This window comes from Anomaloglossus baeobatrachus, chromosome 2 (genome assembly GCF_048569485.1).
Source record: "Anomaloglossus baeobatrachus isolate aAnoBae1 chromosome 2, aAnoBae1.hap1, whole genome shotgun sequence".
Lineage (NCBI taxonomy): Eukaryota > Metazoa > Chordata > Amphibia > Anura > Aromobatidae > Anomaloglossus > Anomaloglossus baeobatrachus.
The window spans coordinates 562,160,039-562,180,620 of record NC_134354.1 but is presented as its reverse complement, the minus strand read 5'-3'; the positions used below and the strand labels follow the sequence as shown (position 1 = coordinate 562,180,620).

General features: G+C 44.3%; 1 protein-coding gene across 2 annotated transcripts in view; it reads left to right on the top strand.

Moving 5' to 3' along the window:
* Positions 1–20,582, top strand: part of TMTC4 (transmembrane O-mannosyltransferase targeting cadherins 4) — a 186,343-nt gene that overhangs the window by 57,531 nt on the left and 108,230 nt on the right. For both annotated transcript variants that reach the window (XM_075336704.1, XM_075336699.1), the window contains exons 12-14: positions 2,676–2,755; positions 11,891–11,998; positions 12,084–12,225. In XM_075336704.1, the coding sequence (XP_075192819.1) occupies positions 2,676–2,755; positions 11,891–11,998; positions 12,084–12,225 (330 nt within the window). The remainder of the gene's footprint in view (positions 1–2,675; positions 2,756–11,890; positions 11,999–12,083; positions 12,226–20,582) is intronic.

Genomic DNA, 20,582 nt, shown 5'->3' with positions numbered 1-20,582 from the left:
ATGGGAAAGACAAAGGAGCATTCCAAGGCCATCAGAGACAAGATCGTGGAGGGTCACAAGACTGGCAAGGGGTACAAAACCCTTTCCAAGGAGTTGGGCCTACCTGTCTCCACTGTTGGGAGCATCATCCGGAAGTGGAAGGCTTATGGAACTACTGTTAGCCTTCCACGGCCTGGACAGCCTTTGAAAGTTTCCACCCGTGCCGAGGCCAGGCATGTCCGAAGAGTCAAGGCTAACCCAAGGACAACAAGGAAGGAGCTCCGGGAAGATCTCATGGCAGTGGGGACATTGGTTTCAGTCAATACCATAAGTAACGTACTCCACCGCAATGGTCTCTGTTCCAGACGAGCCCGTAAGGTACCTTTACTTTCAAAGCGTCATGTCAAGGCTCGTCTACAGTTTGCTCATGATCACTTGGAGGACTCTGAGACAGACTGGTTAAAGGTTCTCTGGTCTGATGAGACAAAGATCGAGATCTTTGGTGCCAACCACCCACGTGACGTTTGGAGACTGGATGGCACTGCATACGACCCCAAGAATACCATCCCTACAGTCAAGCATGGTGGTGGCAGCATCATTCTGTGGGGCTGTTTCTCAGCCAAGGGGCCTGGCCATCTGGTCCGCATCCATGGGAAGATGGATAGCACGGCCTACCTGGAGATTTTGGCCAAGAACCTCCGCTCCTCCATCAAGGATCTTAAGATGGGTCGTCATTTCATCTTCCAACAAGACAACGACCCAAAGCACACAGCCAAGAAAACCAAGGCCTGGTTCAAGAGGGAAAAAAATCAAGGTGTTGCAGTGGCCTAGTCAGTCTCCTGACCTTAACCCAATTGAAAACTTGTGGAAGGAGCTCAAGATTAAAGTCCACATGAGACACCCAAAGAACCTAGATAACTTGGAGAAGATCTGCATGGAGGAGTGGGCCAAGATAACTCCAGAGACCTGTGCCGGCCTGATCAGGTCTTTATAAAAGACGATTATTAGCTGTAATTGCAAACAATAGTTATTCCACAAAATATTAAACCTAGGGGTTGAATAATAATTGACCCACACTTTTATGTTGAACATTTATTAAAATTTAACTGAGCAACATAACTTGTTGGTTTGTAAGATTTATGCATCTGTTAATAAATCCTGCTCTTGTTTGAAGTTTGCAGGCTCTAACTTATTTGCATCTTATCAAACCTGCTAAATCTGCAGGGGGTTGAATACTACTTGTAGGCACTGTAGATACTATAGACTGCATCTATCCTCCATGGCAGACGTAATGTTTGGGAGAAGGGTACTACAAGTGGTGGTCCCTCCCTAGGTGTTGGTTCTATCTGTTTAAAGGCAACCTGTCTGGACATGGTGCTGGGGAGACTGGTACAGAAGGATTGGAAAAGGTGTAGAGCACACAGGATTAACAATGCATGGTGACACAGCTGACTGAAGGGTTGTGAGGAAAGGGGGAGTCTTACAGTGACCTGAATAGAGTACAAGATACACTACCTGCTGAGGAAAGTGGTAAGAGGTTGGACTGCAGGCCACCTAAAGGGATGTAAGGGAATGGAGGTACTGGTTAGTGGCTGGTGGTGGTGCTTGGACGTACAGGTATGGCGTCAGGTGCAGATGACTAAGTACCTGCATTGGATACCTGTACGTCGTGCTGGCCAGCCAGGAATGGTACACTTGGACATGGCAGCAGTATTGAGGAGGAAAGGGGATGTTGGTAATGTGGGTACCTTTTCATCTTCAATACTACTGCCACTTCTTAATTGTACCATTCCTGGCTGACCAGCCCAATATACAGGAATCTGGTGCATGTACGTCTAGTCATCTGCACCTGACACCATACCTGTACATCCAACCACCACCATCAGCCACTAACCAGTACCTCCATTGCCCTTACAGAATTTTTGGTGGCCCGCAGTCTTACACTGCCCGCTGAGGAAAGTGGTATCTTGTACTCCATTTAGGTCGCTGTAAGTCTCCCCCTTTCCCCACAATCCTTGAGTCAGCTGTGTCGCCATGCGTTATTAATCCTGTGAGCTCTACACTTATTTCAGGTCCTTCTGTACCTGTCTCCCCATTTATTCTCCTGGCACCTCCCTGACACCTGGTTCATTCGACATACATCCTTTTCAGGTACCAATTCTCTTGTGGATGACAGCAGCTTTACCCTTGTGTTTGGTAGCACAGTAGTCCTCATTTTTATATGTGACAGGCTCTACGTGGATCCTGCTGACTATCCTACACCTCCGCACCAGCACCCCCCACACAATTACCGCTATCTTTGTGGACCAATCAGTCCATCAAAGTTCTTCCCAGAACTTATTGTGTTAAAATTTGTTCCTATTCATGTAATAAATACATTTTTTAAAATGTAATTTTACACTTTTTGTTTTTTTTGGTACTTTTTTTATTGATATTTTTACTGATCATCTGAGAATAATCAGGCATCATCTCTCATCTACATATACATATTATTTATCTTCTCAAAACTTCACTATTTCACATACCCCTAATCCAACACATTCCCTTCCATCACACTTCCCCCTCCAAAACCAGACCCAGTGAGCGCTAGTGTCCTTTTAGTTATTCATTTTAGAGTCCTCATTTTTAATGCAAAACAAGATTATAACTGTTTTATTATTTACTCAATTACATTGAATGTTTTTAATAATCCACAGGTGCACTATAATATAGGTAAAAATTTAGCAGATCGAGGCCTTCAAGGAGATGCCATTAAGTACTACAGGGAAGCTATAAGGTAATATATCTGTTTATAATAACACCTTTTATCATGTAGATCCTTTTTCACACACACACACACACACACTGGTGAGCCCCCACATAGGCTTTCAATGATAAAGGGGTTGTTCACTATTCGGACAACCGCTTCTCAATCCTTATGTTTCCTCACAGTAAAATTATAACACCTATACTTATTTTCATGGGGGGAACCATAGATATTGAAAACGAGCAGTGGACAAACTCTTTAATGGTGTCAACCAAGTTTTTTGTTTTTTTTTGGGGGGGGGGGGGTTTTATTTATTACATCAGAAATATAGAAAAGATGGATGGTACGGACAACACAATTATATCTCCAGCATACAAGTAAGGAGTCTGCCTTTATTTACCAACTATTGAATACAGAGGTGAGGTTTTTAATTAGTGTGTAGCTTGACAACTGCTGTATCCCACTTACTAGGGTGCCTGGAGAACAGTAGCCCTGAGAGGAAGTAAAAATTTTCTGGAGTGGTTAAGTAGGAATTGATTAGCTGTATTATGTGGAATCCTTAAATTTATTATACTTTCCATCTGCTGCATTGGTATCAGAGCATACTCATTTGAAGCACAGATGAGCTAATCCTCTCACTGCCATCAACGATGACCTATGTCTCCCAAACTATAAGGATAAGCTGCTACAGGAGATTGTTCTGACAAGCCCAACACTCAGGAGACCAGTACAGGTATAGGAGAGGAGGGGATCAGTATGAGGTTGTAGTAGGGGTTATTGTCCACTACACTATTTTTCTGTAAACGAGTGCCCTCTACAGTCCCTGACAACAGTTCTGTCGCTTATCCATGTTATGTAAATAAAAGTTTAGAACCTGACTTTAAATTCATCCACTGGTTTCATAAATTACTCTTTTGAAAGCTGAAACCCTCCCAAATTTGGTTTAGGTTATGAAAATAAAGTTGCTGCAAAGCTGAAATATTGATCATTTAATGAACACAGAAAGGTCAGATTTTGGCAATATAAAAGTTTTGCGCCTTGTCATATCATGCACCCAATCCTAGTTTACATCCTCATCTGTGCTCATTAAATGATTGCTTAATTAGTGGGTGTGTATAAAAAGAAACCCAGCACCCCAGACCTTCAGTTGATCTGCAACTTGACCGCTGACAACATGCCAAAAATCCACCCTGTGAACAAAGCCTTGATTATCAAGAGGCTGAAGACCAAATCCACTGCCGAGGTGGCAGGCACCTTTTAATCTGTCTCAGCATAAAGTACAAAGAATTAAAAAAAAAAAAAAAAAAAAAAAAAAATTTGAAGAAACTGGAGATGTTTTTGACAAGTCCAGGTCTGGCAGACCGCACAAGACAACTGCTCAGGAGGAACGTTTGTTGGTTAGAAAATCCAAAGCCAGCCCCTCTTCCACTGCAGCAGATCTCCAAAAGGCCTGGTCACCTCAAGTCCCTTTGTCAACTAAAACAGTTTGTAGGATTCTGTCTCGAAATGGCCTGCATGGTCGAATCAGTGCCCAGAAGCCAGCACTAAACAAAAGGCAATTATAAAAATGTGTGGCATTTGCCAAGTCCCACAGCCTGCTGAACAGATGGACGCTGGAAAAGTGGCAAAAGGTGGATTTCTCTGATGAATCTTCAGTTGAATTACACCACAGCCGCTGCAAATACTGCAGGAGACCTACTGGAGCCCGTATGGCTCCAGAAAACAGTTAAGTTTGGTGGTGGAAAAATTATAGTCTGTGGTTACATTCAGTATGGGGGTGTGCAAAACATTTGCAAAGTGGAAGGCAATATCAATAGCCTAAAATATCAAAAAGTATTAGCTACCTCTTACATTCCCAATCATAAAAGGGGTAAAATTCTGCAGCAGGATGGTGCTCCATCTCATACATCCATCTCTACAACAAAGCTCCTCCTGGCAAAGAAGATAAAGGTGGTCAAGGACTGGCCAGCCCAGTCACCAGACATGAAAATCATTGAGTATGTTTGGGGTAGGATGAAAGAGGAAGCTTGGAAGACAAAACGATCATCTGGGAGTCTTGTAAGACTGCATTCTTTTCTATTCCTGATTTACTTTATCAATAAATTGTATGAATCATTGTTGAACTGCACGGATGCAGTCCTTCAAGATCATGGAAGTCACACAAAATATTAAATATGGCTCTAATAGCACCACAACTTCATTCACCAATGTTATGCAACATATCTTTGTATTAGAAGTTATTTGTTTGAATTTCACATTACTTTCTGTGGGCGACAAAACTTTTGTCTTGCCAAAATCTGACCTTTCTGTGTTCATTAAATGATTAATATTTCAGCTTTGCAGCAACTTTATTTTCATAACCTAAACCAAATTTGGGAGGGTTTCAGCTTTTCAAAAGAGTAATTTATGAAACCAATGGATGAATTTAAAGTCCGGTTATAAGCTTTTATTTACATAACATGGATAAGCGACAGAACTTTTGTCAGAGACTGTACATATACCTTTTATACCAGGTCAGTTCCCTCCTACATTTCAGTTTTACAGTGGGTAGGTGATCTCATCGACCACTGTTGGATCCCTTTGTGAACAATATTACCATTTGTGCATTCTCCATCACTGTAGACAGAGCGCTGAAGAAGCATTGTATACACAGTAATAGAAAGCACTAATGGCGCTTACTTCTTCAGATACAGTTGTTATGTAATCCCTGGGTATAGGGAAGGAACAGGAGCTGCTGGGTCATATGATACCAATACAGCTGTACTATGCAGCCTGCAGTATTCTTTTAAATAAGATGAAATAAAAACATGTAAATATTGAAATGCTCCTCCCTCAAAAATTTCTCTGATCTTATGAGGGGCACGATGTGTAAAAAATGAGTAATGTTTTACCTGGTATTTTTTCAATTTAATAAATAAAAATGCCACTGTCATTCCAAACCGTTGTTACTAGCCTCGTGCCTGGTTGAAAAAAAAAACAACAAAAAAACAACAAAAAAACCCCAAGAAACTTATGTGCCTGGTTAGAAACAGGGGTAAATAGTCTGGTTTTGAACTGATTAAGATTATATTGTCTGGGAAGCAGATGATGGCGTTTTGATATGAGCTGTATATGTAGAATTATCTCTGCACTATATTGCATTTTATGTGGGTTCATATTAGTACAATTAATCTAAAAATTCACTACTGCTACTGACATGGTTATTGGGATGATGTCATCCAATTTTTCATTAATGTCCGCCATTTTGGCCCTTCCAGGTATATACTGTATGTCTCCCATCCTGGTGTATATGATCCCCATACTGGTATATATGGCCCTCATCATGGGTCCATCCTGGTACATATGCCCCCCCACATCCTGGTACATATGTGCCCTCCCCCCCTCATCCTGATACATATGCCCCCCCATCCTGGTACATATGTATGTGTCCCTATCCTGGTATAATGTTCCCCATCATGGGCCCATCCTGATATATACAGGTGCATCTCAATAAATTAGAATATCATCAAAAAGATGTAGTTCAGTAATTCAATACAAAAAGGGAAACCCATATATTAGGCTACATTCACACGACCGTTCCGTTTTAGCGGTCTGCAAAAAACGGTCATGTTTTTTCACGGATGCATCAGTGCGGCATCCGTGTGACAACCGCATTCGTACCGTTTCATTCAGTATACGGTCCGTGTGACTTCCGTCTTTTTTTGCGGACCACAAAAACAAAAAAACGGAAGTAGAGTTACATGCAGTTCAGGGTATCTGGCCAGATGCTGGTCCCCATATAAAGTCTATGGGGAACAGAATCTGGTGCAAAGGGGTAGGAGCAAGTGCTGCATACTCACTGATCACTGGTACGGCTGTCACACTGCTCCCACAGCAGCCTTTGTCCTGCCCGAGCCAGCCGCTCATTAGGCTCATACATATTCACTCCTCCCCCATCTGTGATTGGCTACAGTCAGACGCGCCCCCACGCTGAGTAACCACTATCTGACTGCGACCAATCACAGCTGCTGGTGGGCGGGTCTATATCGTACAGTACAATACAATTTTAAAAAAACAGCGTGTGCTCCCCCCCCCCCCCCCCAATTTTGATACCAGCCAAGACAAAGCCTCACATATGCTGGCTGGTATTCTCAGGCTGGGGAGACCCACGTCATTGGGAGCCCCCCCTCAGCCTAAAAATAGCCAGCAATCCGGCCGGAATTGCCGCATCAATTAGATGCAACAGTCCCGGGATTTTACCCAACTCATCCCAAATATCCTGGTGCGGTGGCAAACTGTAATATATAGGGTTAATACCAGCTGTGTAATGTCACCTGGCATCAAGCCCTGGGGTTAGTGATGTCACGGCATCTATCAGATATCCGACATCACTGACCGAGTCAATAATGAAAAAAAATAGAAGACAAACACATTTTTATTTGAAAAAACACTCCCCAACCCATTCCCTCTTTCACCAATTTATTGGAAAGAAAAAAACAAATCCTGGTTCGGCGTAATCCAATAAGGGGGTCCCACAACGATCCATACTCACTGTCCCAGTCAATGAAGAACAGAATGTTACCCATTTGCTGGGAGAGCAGTGCAGTAACCTGAGCTAACATCAAAAGGTCAGCCCAGGTCACCGCAGGGGATGACTAGCACTGACTTCATGAGGTTAGCTAGGTACATTACCTACGGTGATGGAAGCCACTGCACTCTTGACGTCAGCACTCGTCACGGAGTTCAATGACTGCCACGTTCACATGCGAAGTATCGCGAGCGGCCCGTGACATCACCACTAGTCAAAGTCTTGGGCCGCCCGCGAGAGGTGATGTGAGAACGTGGCGGGCATAGAAATCTGTGACAAGCACTGATGTCAGGAGTGCAGGAATTCATCATAGCAGGTAATGAACTTTACTAACCTCCTGACTGCAACGCTAATCATCCCCGTGGCTGTTCGCGCAGATGCTGACGCACTGCAGTGCGCGCAGCAGCAGGGCTGACGTGGGAGCAGGGCACAGACTGCAGGGGCACCCGATGGAAGTCACATGGAAGTGCTTCCAGGGATTTTGCTGACCTATTGACTTGTATTGAGTCATGGTCAGTTATTACAGAACAGAATAGGACATCTTCCATAATAACAGAACGGACATACGGTATTCGATCTGTTTTTTTTTTTTTTTTTTTTTTTTGTAGGATTGGAAGCACACGGAAGTGCTTCCGTGTGCCATCCGATCCTACACAAAAGACAATAAAAAGATAGTCCTGTCAGTAGGTCCGTAAAAACAGGAACTGACCAGAACAAGTGGAACGGTTGTCTGAATGAGCCCTTCTATATAGTCATTACAAACAGAGTGATCTATTTCAAGTGTTTATTTCTGTTAATGTTGATGATTATGGCTTACAGCCAATGAAAACCCAAAAGTAATTCTCAGAAAATTAGAATATTATATAAGACCAGCTGAAAAAATATTTTAAACTCAGAAATGTTGGCCTACTCTTAGCTCACCTTATAAATTCAAAAATTCCCTTACCCACATTTATAACAATAACAGCTACAATCTCTGCATGGAAACAACTCAATAGGATGTTATGTAAAAATAAAAGTGAACTTGTAGACATCAGGACAATCTCAATTGAAGTTTTTGAAGTATTGGTCCCTAGGCTTGACTTAGCAACATGGAGAAAGTATAATATAAACAGTTTTAATGATATTTCATGTAATAGCTTATTACCTTTCTAGATAATTAGTTATAAATTTAATCTCCCTTTAAATGATCTGACAAATTGGACACTCCTTAACCACTACTTATTGTTAATTAGTAATTAGATTGGAAAACTAGCAACATTTATGCCATTATTAATGAAGACCTCCAATTTGATAAAAGATCAAATATTCTGGACTGGGAGAAAGATCTTGGTCAGACTTTTCAACTGGAACAGTGGGAAAAATCATTGAATTTAACATTATCTAACACTTTCTGTGCCACGTTGCAAGAAACTTATTTTAAGGTGCTTTCATGCTGGTATTTTACTCCTCAAAAGCTACACAAAATTTCCGTATCTAACTCTCCTTCGTGCTGAAGAGAGTGTGGAGAAAATTTTCATATTTTTTGGAGTTGTCCAGCTTTAAAAAAGATGTGGGAAGATGTGTGTGATCTAATAAATAAAGTTAATCACAGACTTTCATTCTTTCCCCCAACTGGCACTATTGTTAATTGGTATAGAAGAGTTTAAAGACCCATGCAGACATATAATTTGACATATTCTACTTGTGGTAAAACATCTTATTGCTTCAAAATCGAGACCGGTAGAGGCACCTTTCATAATAAAAATTATTGAACGGATATCATCACATAATTCGTATGAGTATAGTTCTGCATTGAAAGAAAATAATAACTTTTTGAGGTACAAATTGAGACGGTCTTTATGGGCGGAAACATTTATGCCTGATCTGCATATAACTTAGCCTTCTGACATGTAATGATTATTATTTTACATGTATATTATTGTTTTTGTTGTTCCAAGTACGTTGGTGACAAAACGTTTGATGTTAGTACTTTTGAAGCATTGGCCATAAAGGCGACACTTCACTGTTGGTTTTTCCTTTTTTCCTTTATGTCTATTCCTGTTCCCTTTCCCTAATTCCTCCCTTATTCCTTGTATTTCTTGTATTAAAATTTGTAAAATGTTAATAAAAAGATGCAAACACGGAAAGAAAAAAAAAAACAGAAAAATGTTGGCCTACTGAAAAGTATGTACAGTAAATGCACTCAATACTTGGTCGGGGATCCATTTGCATGAATTACTGCATCAATATAGCGTGGCATGGAGGAGGCGATCAGCCTGTGCCACTGCTGAGGTGTTATGGAAGCCCAGGTTGCTTTGATAGCAGCCTTCAGCTCATCTGAAAACAACACCTTGGACCACTGAGCAACAGTCCAGTTTTTTTCTCCTTGGCCCGGGTAAGACGCTTCTGGCGTTGTTTATTGGTCATGAGTGGCTTGACACAAGGAATGCAACACTTGTAGTCCATCTCCTGGATACGTATGTGTGTGGGTGGCTCTTGAAGCATTGACTTCAGCAACAGTCCACTCCTTGTGAATCTCCCCTAAATTTTTGAATGGCCTTTTCTTAACAATCCTATCTAGGCTGCAGTTATCTCGGTTGCTTGTGCACCTTTTTCTACCACACGTTTTCCTTCCACTCAACTTTTCATTAATATGCTGGGATACAGCACTCTGTGAAAAGCCAGCTTTTATAGCAGTGACCTTTTGTGGCTTACCCTCCTTGTGGAGTGTGTCAATGACTGCCTTCTGTACATCTGTCAAGCCAGCAGTCTTGCAGTATAGCCTACTGAACCAGACAAAGGGACCATTTTAAACGCTTAGGAAGCCTTTGCAGGTGTTTTGTGGTAATTATTCAAATTTTCTGAGATAACGACTATTGGGGTAAACCTTGGCTGTAAGGCATGACCATCAACATTAACAGAAATAAACACTCGAAATAGCGCACTCTGTTTGTAATGACTATATATGTTTCCCTTTTTGTATTGAATTATTGAAATAAATTTGAAGCAAGCAGGGGAAGGATCCAGCTCAGACTCCAAGGATTTGAATAAAAGGCATTTTTTTGAACTTGTTTAAAAAAAAAAATAAAATATATATATATATATATATATATATATATATATATATATATATATATATATATATATATATATATATATATATATATATATATATATATATATATATATATATATATATATATATATATATATATATCCAAAAGAAGGTATAATGACACCGGCTGTTTACACTGACAGATGGTAGATGAAGAAAAAACTACGCGTTTCGGCGGTACGCCTTCATCAGGCATATCACCAAAACAGTTTTTTTTTTCATCTACCATTTGTCAGTGTAAACAGCCGGTGTCATTATACCTTTTTTGGATATATTTTTTTTAAACAAGTTGAAATAAAGAAATGCCTTTTATTCAAATCCTTGGAGTCTGAGCTGGATCCTTCCCCCGCTTGCTTCATGTCTATATACGGCTGGCTGGATATTTATCTGGAGGAAGTAATCAGGCTGACTCCTACTGTGGTGAGCGGTTTGTTTGTTCAGTGTCTACAATTACTGAAATAAATTAACTTTTTGAGGATATTCCAATTTAATGAGATGCACCTGTATGTTCCCCATCATGGGCCCATCCTGGTGTGTGTGTGTGTGTGTGTGTGTGTGTGTGTGTATATGCATGTATGTATGCATATGTGTATAATATGTAATATATTATATCTCCCGTTATGCTGCACAGATTAAAAAAAAAAGTAAATTTATACTGGTACCCCCCCCCCCCCTCCTCCCATCCCTCTCCTTTGTTGAGTGGCATCACTTCTTCTGATGCTGGCAACTGACTGCAGCGTGTAAGCGGGGCAGCGCACGATGTCACTACCTTGCGACCACAGTCGTACGCCAACATCAGCTGCCGGCTAATCCAAAATGAATATTCACGGTTACCCACACCCAAAACTATGGGCGTGGGGAGCAGTGAATATTCATTCTTTAACAGCAGTCACACATGTTAACTGCAGCTGCCGCTGCAGCCTCCCTCTGCCTCCTGTGACCCTACTTCACCGCCGCCATCACCAGAAAGCCAGGTACATCTGGACCAAAAGATGCACCCTCCCACTCGCCCCTAAAATTTTTTGGGGAAAAAAGTGCATCTTATAGTTAAAAAAAACAACAAAAAAATTAAAATAAAATCCGCTATATAAAATAAAGGTGTACTTTGAAATGCATAGCAGTGAGCTGTGATTTGATTGTGGTTTGAATAAAGACTGATTCCTTTGTTGCATACTATGTCTTCAGTTATCTAAAGTTTAATGCACAGTTTAATTTTAAGACAAATAGGTTTTGAATGAAATACAAAATCTGCAGTATCAATTGATCACACTTATTGAAGTGTATAAGCATCTCTAAGTATGCAAACTATGCACATAATACAATCACTTCTTTTAAAATAGAAAAAATAGTATAACGGGGATCATGTTTGGTGTAGTTCCCGTCCTGTCTGATATTGTCCCAGCTATATTGAGTAGTAGTATTGCAACATTGTCGCATGTTTACATGAGTTGTATCAAAAACCTGACCTGTTTATATTCTTGGTAAAACTTAAAATTTCCAGGTTAAATAAAAAATATGTGCATGCAATGAATAATCTTGGAAATATACTGAAAGAAAAAGGTGAACTCCATGAAGCAGAAGAACTCTTATCTCGAGCGGTGTCAATCCAGTAAGTAAAATTTCGGAAATAGTGACAAGTAAAACTTAGATCTCATGGGCCATTTATTTAATTATTTTATACATTTCTGCCATAGATCAGATTTTTCTGCTGCATGGATGAACCTGGGGATTGTACAAAACAGCCTTAAACGCTTTGAAGAAGCTGAGAAAAGCTATTTAACTGCTATCAAATACAGAAAAAAATATCCTGATTGTTACTACAACCTAGGACGACTGGTAAGTGTCTACTCTTGATATTGCTTTGTGAATACATTGTAGAGTTTTTGAAATATAGTAGTGTAAGAGAGGGTTTTATTTTCCATGGTGACCATACAAATAAAAAAATGAAAGCCAACAAAAATATTAGCCTGGCATATTAGGGTGAATTTCCCCCGCCCTCTTCTCCTGCTTACTTTACGTCTGACCTAATGATACCAAATACTTCCTTGCTTATTCAGTAGCCATGTTTGGTACGTCTGACCACAGTTCATCTGTTCTTTTGAAAAATAATTATGTGGTATATAGTGGCAAGTAATTTGTAGCCCTTTTGACCTCACTGAAGTTTGTTTTAGGCCGGTGTCAGACTTGCGAGTGCCTCGCGTTGCATCACCCGGAACGGACTTTCACACTCCTCACAGGAGCGGGTCGGTTGCATAGAGATGCATGCAACCGACCCGCTCCTGTGAGGAGACTGCGGCCGTGCCGGGTAATGCAACACTAGATACACGCGAGGCACTCGCAAGTGTGACATCGGCCTTACTTCATTATTAGCTTACTTATGCAACCGATAGATTAACATGGCTCTCTGTCTGGGTGGCTTGCTTCTGATCTTTTAGGAGCTACTCTACTATGATTGATAACTGCAAAAGGATTGAAGGGATGGGACTCAGCACCAATACTATATGATAAAACTTGGAAGCTTTATTTCAATATTTAAAAGCGGTCACAGGTCATCCAGAAAAAACGCCGTGCGGCTAGGCTTGACGCGTTTCGGACAGAGAGGGGGAATTTAAAAATTTAAAAACAGTCCTTAATCATAAGCCATGGCTTATGATTAAAGGGGTTATCCGGCTTCTTTTGAGTTTTTTTCATTATTACCCTATGGGGCTACATTGGGGCAGGTAAGTAGATAGTGAGCACTTACCTGCCCTGCTGTCAGCCCCTCTCCCCCGGCTCAGAGTGGTCATGTGACCGCTCCTGCCGCCATTTTGCTGCTTACGGTCATTTCATGTCTACATGGGCAGGGCCATGTTGACATGCAAATCTGGAACAGCATGTCGCCTCCCTGCTGGGCTGTACAGTGTGTGGAGTAACCGCCCCCGTTCCCTGCACCCTCCCACACATTCCCCTGCACCCCGTACTCTGCCCACAACCTCCCATACACTCCGTAGTCTCCCTCCCCCGCCTCCTGTGCCCAGCTACGTGCGCCCTGAATTCCAGCCGATTCAGTGTCCAGTGTTTGCCCCCCTCTGCAGTATAAGCTGCTTCTCATCCTGCAGTGCGTGCAGCCGCGGGGATGACGAGCGCTGCTTGTCATCACTGCCCGTGCAGTCTGTGTCCCGCTCCCTGCCAGCCCCGCAGCTGCCCACACTGCAATGTCAGTGTCTGCCCGCAGTATTAGCAGCTTCTCACGCCGCGGGGCTGGCAGGGAAGCGGGACACTGACTGCTAAAGGTGGTGTCACACACAGCAACAACGACGTCGCTGCTATGTCACCATTTTCTGTGACGTTGCAGCGACGTCCCGTCGCTTTCGCTGTGTGTGACATCCAGCAACGAGCTGGCCCCTGCTGTGAGGTCGCCGCTCGTTGCTGAATGTCCAGCTTCATTTTTTGGTCGTCGCTCTCCCGCTGTGACGCACAGATCGCTGTGTGTGACAGCGAGAGAGCGACGAAATGAAGCGAGCAAGGAGGGAGCAGGAGCCGGCATCTGGCAGCTGCGGTAATCTGTAACCAAGGTAAACATCGGGTAACCAAGGTGGTTACCCGATATTTACCTTCGTTACCAGCCTCCGCCGCTCTCACGCTGCCAGCGCCGGCTCCTGCTCTGTGCACATGTAGCTGCAGTAGGCATCGGGTAATTAACCCGATGTGTACTGTAGCTAGGAGAGCAAGGAGCCAGCGCTAAGCAGTGTGCGCGGCTCCCTGCTCTCTGCACTGTGACATGTAGCTGCAGTACACATCGGATTAATTAACCCGATGTGTACTGTAGCTAGGAGAGCAGGGAGCCAGCGCTCAGTGTGCGCGGCTCCCTGCTCTCTGCACATGTAGCTGCAGGTTAGATTAGATGAGATAATTACCTGCTGTGACGATCTCCTGCCTCCTGACGTCACTGCGGTCACTGCCTTCTCTGCCCGTCTCGCGGGCGGCCCGAGACTGTCACTAGCAGTGACGTCACGGGCTCTCGCGATACTGCGTAGAACGCGACGGACATAGAAGTCAGTGACAGCGCTGACGTCAGGAGAGCAGGAGATCCTTACTGCAGGTAATGATCTCATCTAACCTCCTGACGGCAGCGCTCGGCATCCCCTGCAGTGACCTGGGCTGATCTATTGATGTTAGCTCAGGTCACTGCACGGCTCTCCCAGCCAATGGGGAACATTTTGTTCTTCATTGACTGGGAGTCTCATTGACTATGGTATGGATCGCCGTGCGACCCCCTTATTGGACTACGCCGGACCCGGATTGGATTGTTCTTGTCAATAAATTGTTGAAAGAGGGAATGTGTTGTCTATTTTTTATTTCTTACTGACTGGGTTGGTGATGTCGGGTATCTGATAGACGCCTGACCTCACCAACCCCAGGGCTTGATGTCAGGTGACATTCCACACCTGGCATCAACCCCATATATTACCCCGTTTGCCAACGCACCAGGGCAACGGGATGAGTTGGGGCAAAGCGCCAGGATTGGCACATCCAATGGATGCGCCACTTCTGGGGCAGCTGTAGCCTGCAATTTTTAGGCTGGGGAGTGTCCAATAACGGTGGACCTCCCTAGTTTGAGAATACCAGACCACAGCTGTCTGCTTTACCTTGGCTGGTGATGCAATTTGGGGGGGACCCCACGTTTTTTGTTTTAAATTATTTATTTAATTTTAAATAGCGTGGGTTGCCCTCTGTTTTGGATTACCAGCCAAGGTGAAGCTGCCAGCTGTGGTCTGCAGGCTGCAGCCGTCTGCTTTACCCTAGCTGGCTACAAAAGATAGGGGGGACCTCACGTCGTTTTTTTTTTTTTAATTATTTATTTATTTATTGGCTAAATACAAGGCTAAGCACCCTTTAGTGCCACATGAAAGGCACTAAAGGGTGCCAGCTTAGAATATGCGGGGGGGGGGGGGGGTAGGACATTATATTGGTCTTTCTCATCTATTATCTATCCCTCTATCTATCCCTTCATTCATTCATCCATCCCTCTATTTATCCCTCTAGCTATCTGTCTCTATCTATCCCTCTAGCTATCTAGCTGCTTCCGTTTTTTTGCAGTATGAAAAAAAATAGGAAGGTACGCAGATGACACACGGACCATATGCGGAACGGATGCCACACAGTTGCATCCGTGAAAAAACATGACCATTTTTTTGCAGACTGCAAAAACGGGGCAGTCCTGTGAATGTAGCCTAATCAAGAGGCTTATGAGGGTGATGTATTTAATTAGAAAAAACTGTGTTTTCTTGGTGTATGTGTTTTATTTACTGTCACTTACAGATAACTAAGGGGGGGTGGTGTCTCATAGACCCTGACGATTAATATCTGGCTTGGAGGCAGCTGTGGGCTGTGATTAACTTCATATTAGCCTGATTGCCACCGCCCCAGAGCAACCAGGAAGAGCCAGGTAAAGTGCTGGGATTGTCACATCTAATGGATGTGACAATCCTGAGTGGCTGCAGGCTGCTATTTTTAGGCACGGGGCGGCTCAATAAATAGGGGTCTCTCCAGCCTGACAATACCAGCCCCCAGCTTTTGTGGTTTATCATGCCTGGGTACCAAAATTCGGGGGGACTGAATTTCGTTTATTTTTAAATTATTTTTGTAAATCAAGAAAAAAGCCGCATGCAGTTCCTCTTATTTGGATACACAGCCAAGATAAGCGCACGGCTGGGGGCTGCATACTGGAGCCATATGCTTTTTCTGTTCTTGGTGTCATAATATGGGAGAAAAACACAGTGAAAAATTGTATGCGTTTTATACCACAATAATGATCCGCAGAGTTGAATTGCTTTCCCGCTCATCAACCATCTTGGCGCCCGTGATTGGTTGTAGGCAGATGCTGTCACATACGCTAAGGGTGCGTCTGACTGCAACCAATCACAGGAGACAGGACAGCCGGAGGACAGAGAAAGCAGTGCATATGAATGAGCAGTAATTAGCGGTCCAGCAAGTGAAGGAGAAGCCACGGGAGCAGTGTACAGCTGCAACGGAGCCTCGGTCAGTATGAAGCGCTTTCTTCTTTTTTTTTTTTTACTTTACTATTAATTTTTAATTTCACAAGTGCCTGATCCTGATCACACATCCGGAATCCAGGTCCTGGTTCTGCCCAACAATAGCCTCTGATACTCTGAAAAGAGGGCTGTTTACCCCTACACTGACTGATAGAACGAGTTTTTTCAGTAGCTACTCTGAAAAGATGACGCAAAGTTTCGTGAACCTCCATTTTCAACAACCCACAAAGTACAGTTTCATCAACACAGTATGATAGCCCCGACACAACTCACCACATTTTATAATGGCTCACACACAGTATAATGCGCTTTACATAGACATCCAAATACTATAATGTCCCCCTCATACAGTCCAGCAAACTATATTTTGGCCCCTACACAGATCAAAACAGTATAATGGCTGCCCCACCTAATGATTAAAAAAATTACTCCAATCTTCACAGCAGGTGTCCTGAATGTTCGGCACTGGTCTGCAGAGGGTGCGTTGAAGTGACATCATTGTGCCCTCTGCACTGAGACATCAAAGCTCATAAGCACCGGGAGAATAATGGAGGAGGGAGCCGTCAGATCATTGCTTTCAATTATATTGGCATTTATCGTTCAGTTGAACGTGCAATACAGGACGGAGGAGGGTCCAGTGCAGGCCCTGGAACTGGCCCCCTGACTCACAGGTCCCTTAGTAGCAACGTGGTCTGCCGCCATGAGCGGTACACAACTGTATATTCAATTTTAAATAAATATATATATAATATATAAAGCTGAGTGTGTGAGTGTGTGTGTGTGTCCGCTAAAGGAATCCGCACTCATTTACAATAACGTTTTTTTGCACAGATGACCCATGTGACCCAGGGAACGTCGTAGACTACGGTTTCACAGGAAAATTTAACCCTGTGCTTTACAGTTACTCTCCAAAAAACATGACTCCATTAAAGTGAATGGAGCCTGGAACTACAGTTTATTAATCTCAGCTGTGATTGGTTACTATAGTAACAAAGGACAGTGTTAGTATAAGAGGTAATAAGATGTCAGTGGGGAGACGAATAGAGAGAGACAGACAGGGAAAGAAAAGAGACGGAAAGCTAGAGACAGACAGACAGACTGTGAATGAGACAGACGGTGAACGAGACAGTGCGGAAATGAAAGCCACCTCACAGACCTGCATCATGCTAGTAGTGACATAGGCATGCTGTGATGTATGACAGCATGACCAAAATATCATGTAGCCCAAGGAAAAAATAGTGGTCAAGATTTTTCACAAAAATCTGCAGTAACTATATTTTATTGTAGATGATGATGATTATTATTATTATCGCACCATTTCTTGCTTGCTGCTACACAGTGTAGATATGTGAATCCTCACGTCACATGCAGCAGACACAGTTGTCGACAGTCAGAATGAATGGTCATGTGACCACTCGTATGCAATCTGCACACTCTACATTCGGAGCCCAATGTGTCAATTCATATAGTGACACATAGAGGGATAAGCCTGGAGAATCTATGTGTATGTATATATATGTATATATATATATATATAATATAATATATATACACATAACTATATGACACAAACCACGCCCACACACACATGTACCATACATACATGGCGTATATATCTACTATAGACTCACATTGGGTGCTATATATAGTCTGCCTTAGGCCCGTTTCACACGTCAGTGAAAAACAGTGACGTTTTTCACTGGCGTGTAAAACACTCACATGTCCCTTGCGTGTGCCATGATTCACGGCACACGTGGGTTGTCTAAGTGCAATCCGGGCTCCGTTCTCCGTGGCCCGTGATTGCACTTAGTAATCAACTCACCTGCTCCCGCTCTCCATGGTGCTGATCGCTCCCGCGGTGCAGCATCCGGCCGGCGCTGACCCCCGCAGCAGCTGCTTCCGGGTCAGCTGTGTCGCGCATCATGAATATGCGCGACAATAATGAGCCGGCTCAGAAGCAGCAAGCTGCACAGGCTGCAGAGGACATCGCTGGACGCCGGGTGAGTTAAAATGTTTTTTATTTTAAAAGCACGTTTTTTTTCTGGCATGTGTTTCACGGACCACACCACTGCGTGATCCGTGGGACATCAGTGATGCCAGAAAAAAATGGACATGTCTCCGTGCGGCAATCACGGACACGCAGGTACGCCGCACGGAGACACGTGCAGTGAAAAATCACTGATGTGTGAGCAGACCCATTCATTAGAATGGGTCTGCGTATGTCAGTGATTGTGGTACGTTTAAAAAAAAAAGCACAAACGTCCCAGAATCACTGACGTGTGAAAGGGGCCTTACACAGTATTCATTTATCTATAAGGGGTGAGGAACATGTAACAACTCTTTCTGTTACCATTGTTGATGGGATGTGAGCTGATTGCTGTGTCACAGATGAGAGAAGCTGGATCTCTGCTCTGTCACATGCTGAGAGGTCAGGTGCTGGGCAGAATACTGACAGCAATTGAATGTGCAGAGGGAGGGCAGGGGGCGTTTCTGGACACTGAGGCCGGGCAGGGGGTGGGGCTGGACACTGAGGCTCGGTGGTGCCAGCTCTGACTGAGGTCTGGCAACCAAGAATACAGGAAATTGTCATGTTTGTTGGAGCTGAATGTAAACAAGGAGCTGCAGAGAATAAAGGGTGAATTCAAGAGGAACAAAAGTTAGAAAACTAAAAATAACAATGTAAGGGTGATTTATATGACAATAGAGCACAGATTAGCTTACAATTTTTTTTGGAGTGTATGTCGGATAACTCCTTTAAGGACAGTTTTTAAATTCCCCCTTTCTTTGTCGCTCCATTGGGAGACCCAGACAATTGGGTGTATAGGCTATGCCTCCGGAGGCCGCACAAAGTATTACACTAAAAGTGTAAAGCCCCTCCCCTTCTGCCTATACACCCCCCGTGCTCCCACGGGCTCCTCAGTTTTTTTGCTTTGTGCGAAGGAGGCAGACATGCACGCATAGCTCCACAGATTAGTCAGCAGCAGCTGCTGACTATGTCGGATGGAAGAAAAGAGGGCCCTTAACGGGGCCCCCAGCATGCTCCCTTCTCACCCCACTCTTGTCGGCGGTGTTGTTAAGGTTGAGGTATCCATTGCGGGTACGGAGGCTGGAGCCCACATGCTGTTTTCCTTCCCCATCCCATTTAGGGCTCTGGGTGAAGTGGGATCCTAATCGGTCTCCAGGCACTGAGACCGTGCTCCATCCACAGCCCCTGGGGACTCTGCTGGATAAGGAGCCGAGTATCGTCAGGGACATGGCCCTGCTACTTTGAGGTACTCTGTGTCCCCGTGGGGACCGCGCACAGAAACACTCCAGCATTGCTGGGTGTGTTAGTGCGCCGGGGGACCGCGGCGCTGACCCGCACTTGTGCCATCACACGCTGCAGCGTGGCTGGGTGTGTTAGTGTATTGGGGACTACCGCGCTGACCGCCGCTGCCATTGTTATACATGCGGCGCGGCTGGGACTGTTAGTGCGCCGGGGACATCCGCGCCGACCGCGCTTATACGGCGGCCGCGCTTATAACTATAGTCCCCGGCTTTTGCGGCCTAGTCTCATTTTCTTCCCGCCCCCAGGCCTGCCAGTCAGGGGAAGGGCGGGACGCTGTACAGAATGTCAGCACTGAGGGCTGGAGCATGCTTTGCATACTCCACCCCCCTCACTGTGCACAGTGGGGCACCAGTTTCCCGCACTTTCTGGGCACGCCCACGGCCCCCCTCCTCTCCTCAGGACGCCGGCAGCCATTCCTGTCAGCTCTTCTGACGCTGGAGGGGGGAGGCAAGCTCTGGGAGACCCAGGCAGGGATTCTGGTGGCCACACAACCGCTTTGAGCGGCCGGTAAGCAGCACCTCTGGTGCTGGCCCCACTTGTGCAGAAGTGTACTTATAGATTATATGATTATAGGCTATATTTTACACTGTATAGTGCACGGTTGATTTTGGCTATATACCCCCCTGGGTTGCTCAGGGGAGACAACAGCATGGCGCCCACAAGAAGCAGGGGTGCCAAAACACAGGCTTACTATGCTGCCTGCGCCGCATGTACGGCTTCACTACCGGCAGGTTCCACTGACCCTCATTGTGTGCACTGCTCGGCCCCTGTGGCACTTACTCAGCCGGAGCCTCTGCTAAGGGTGGCCCAGGGGGAACCACCTGCTAACA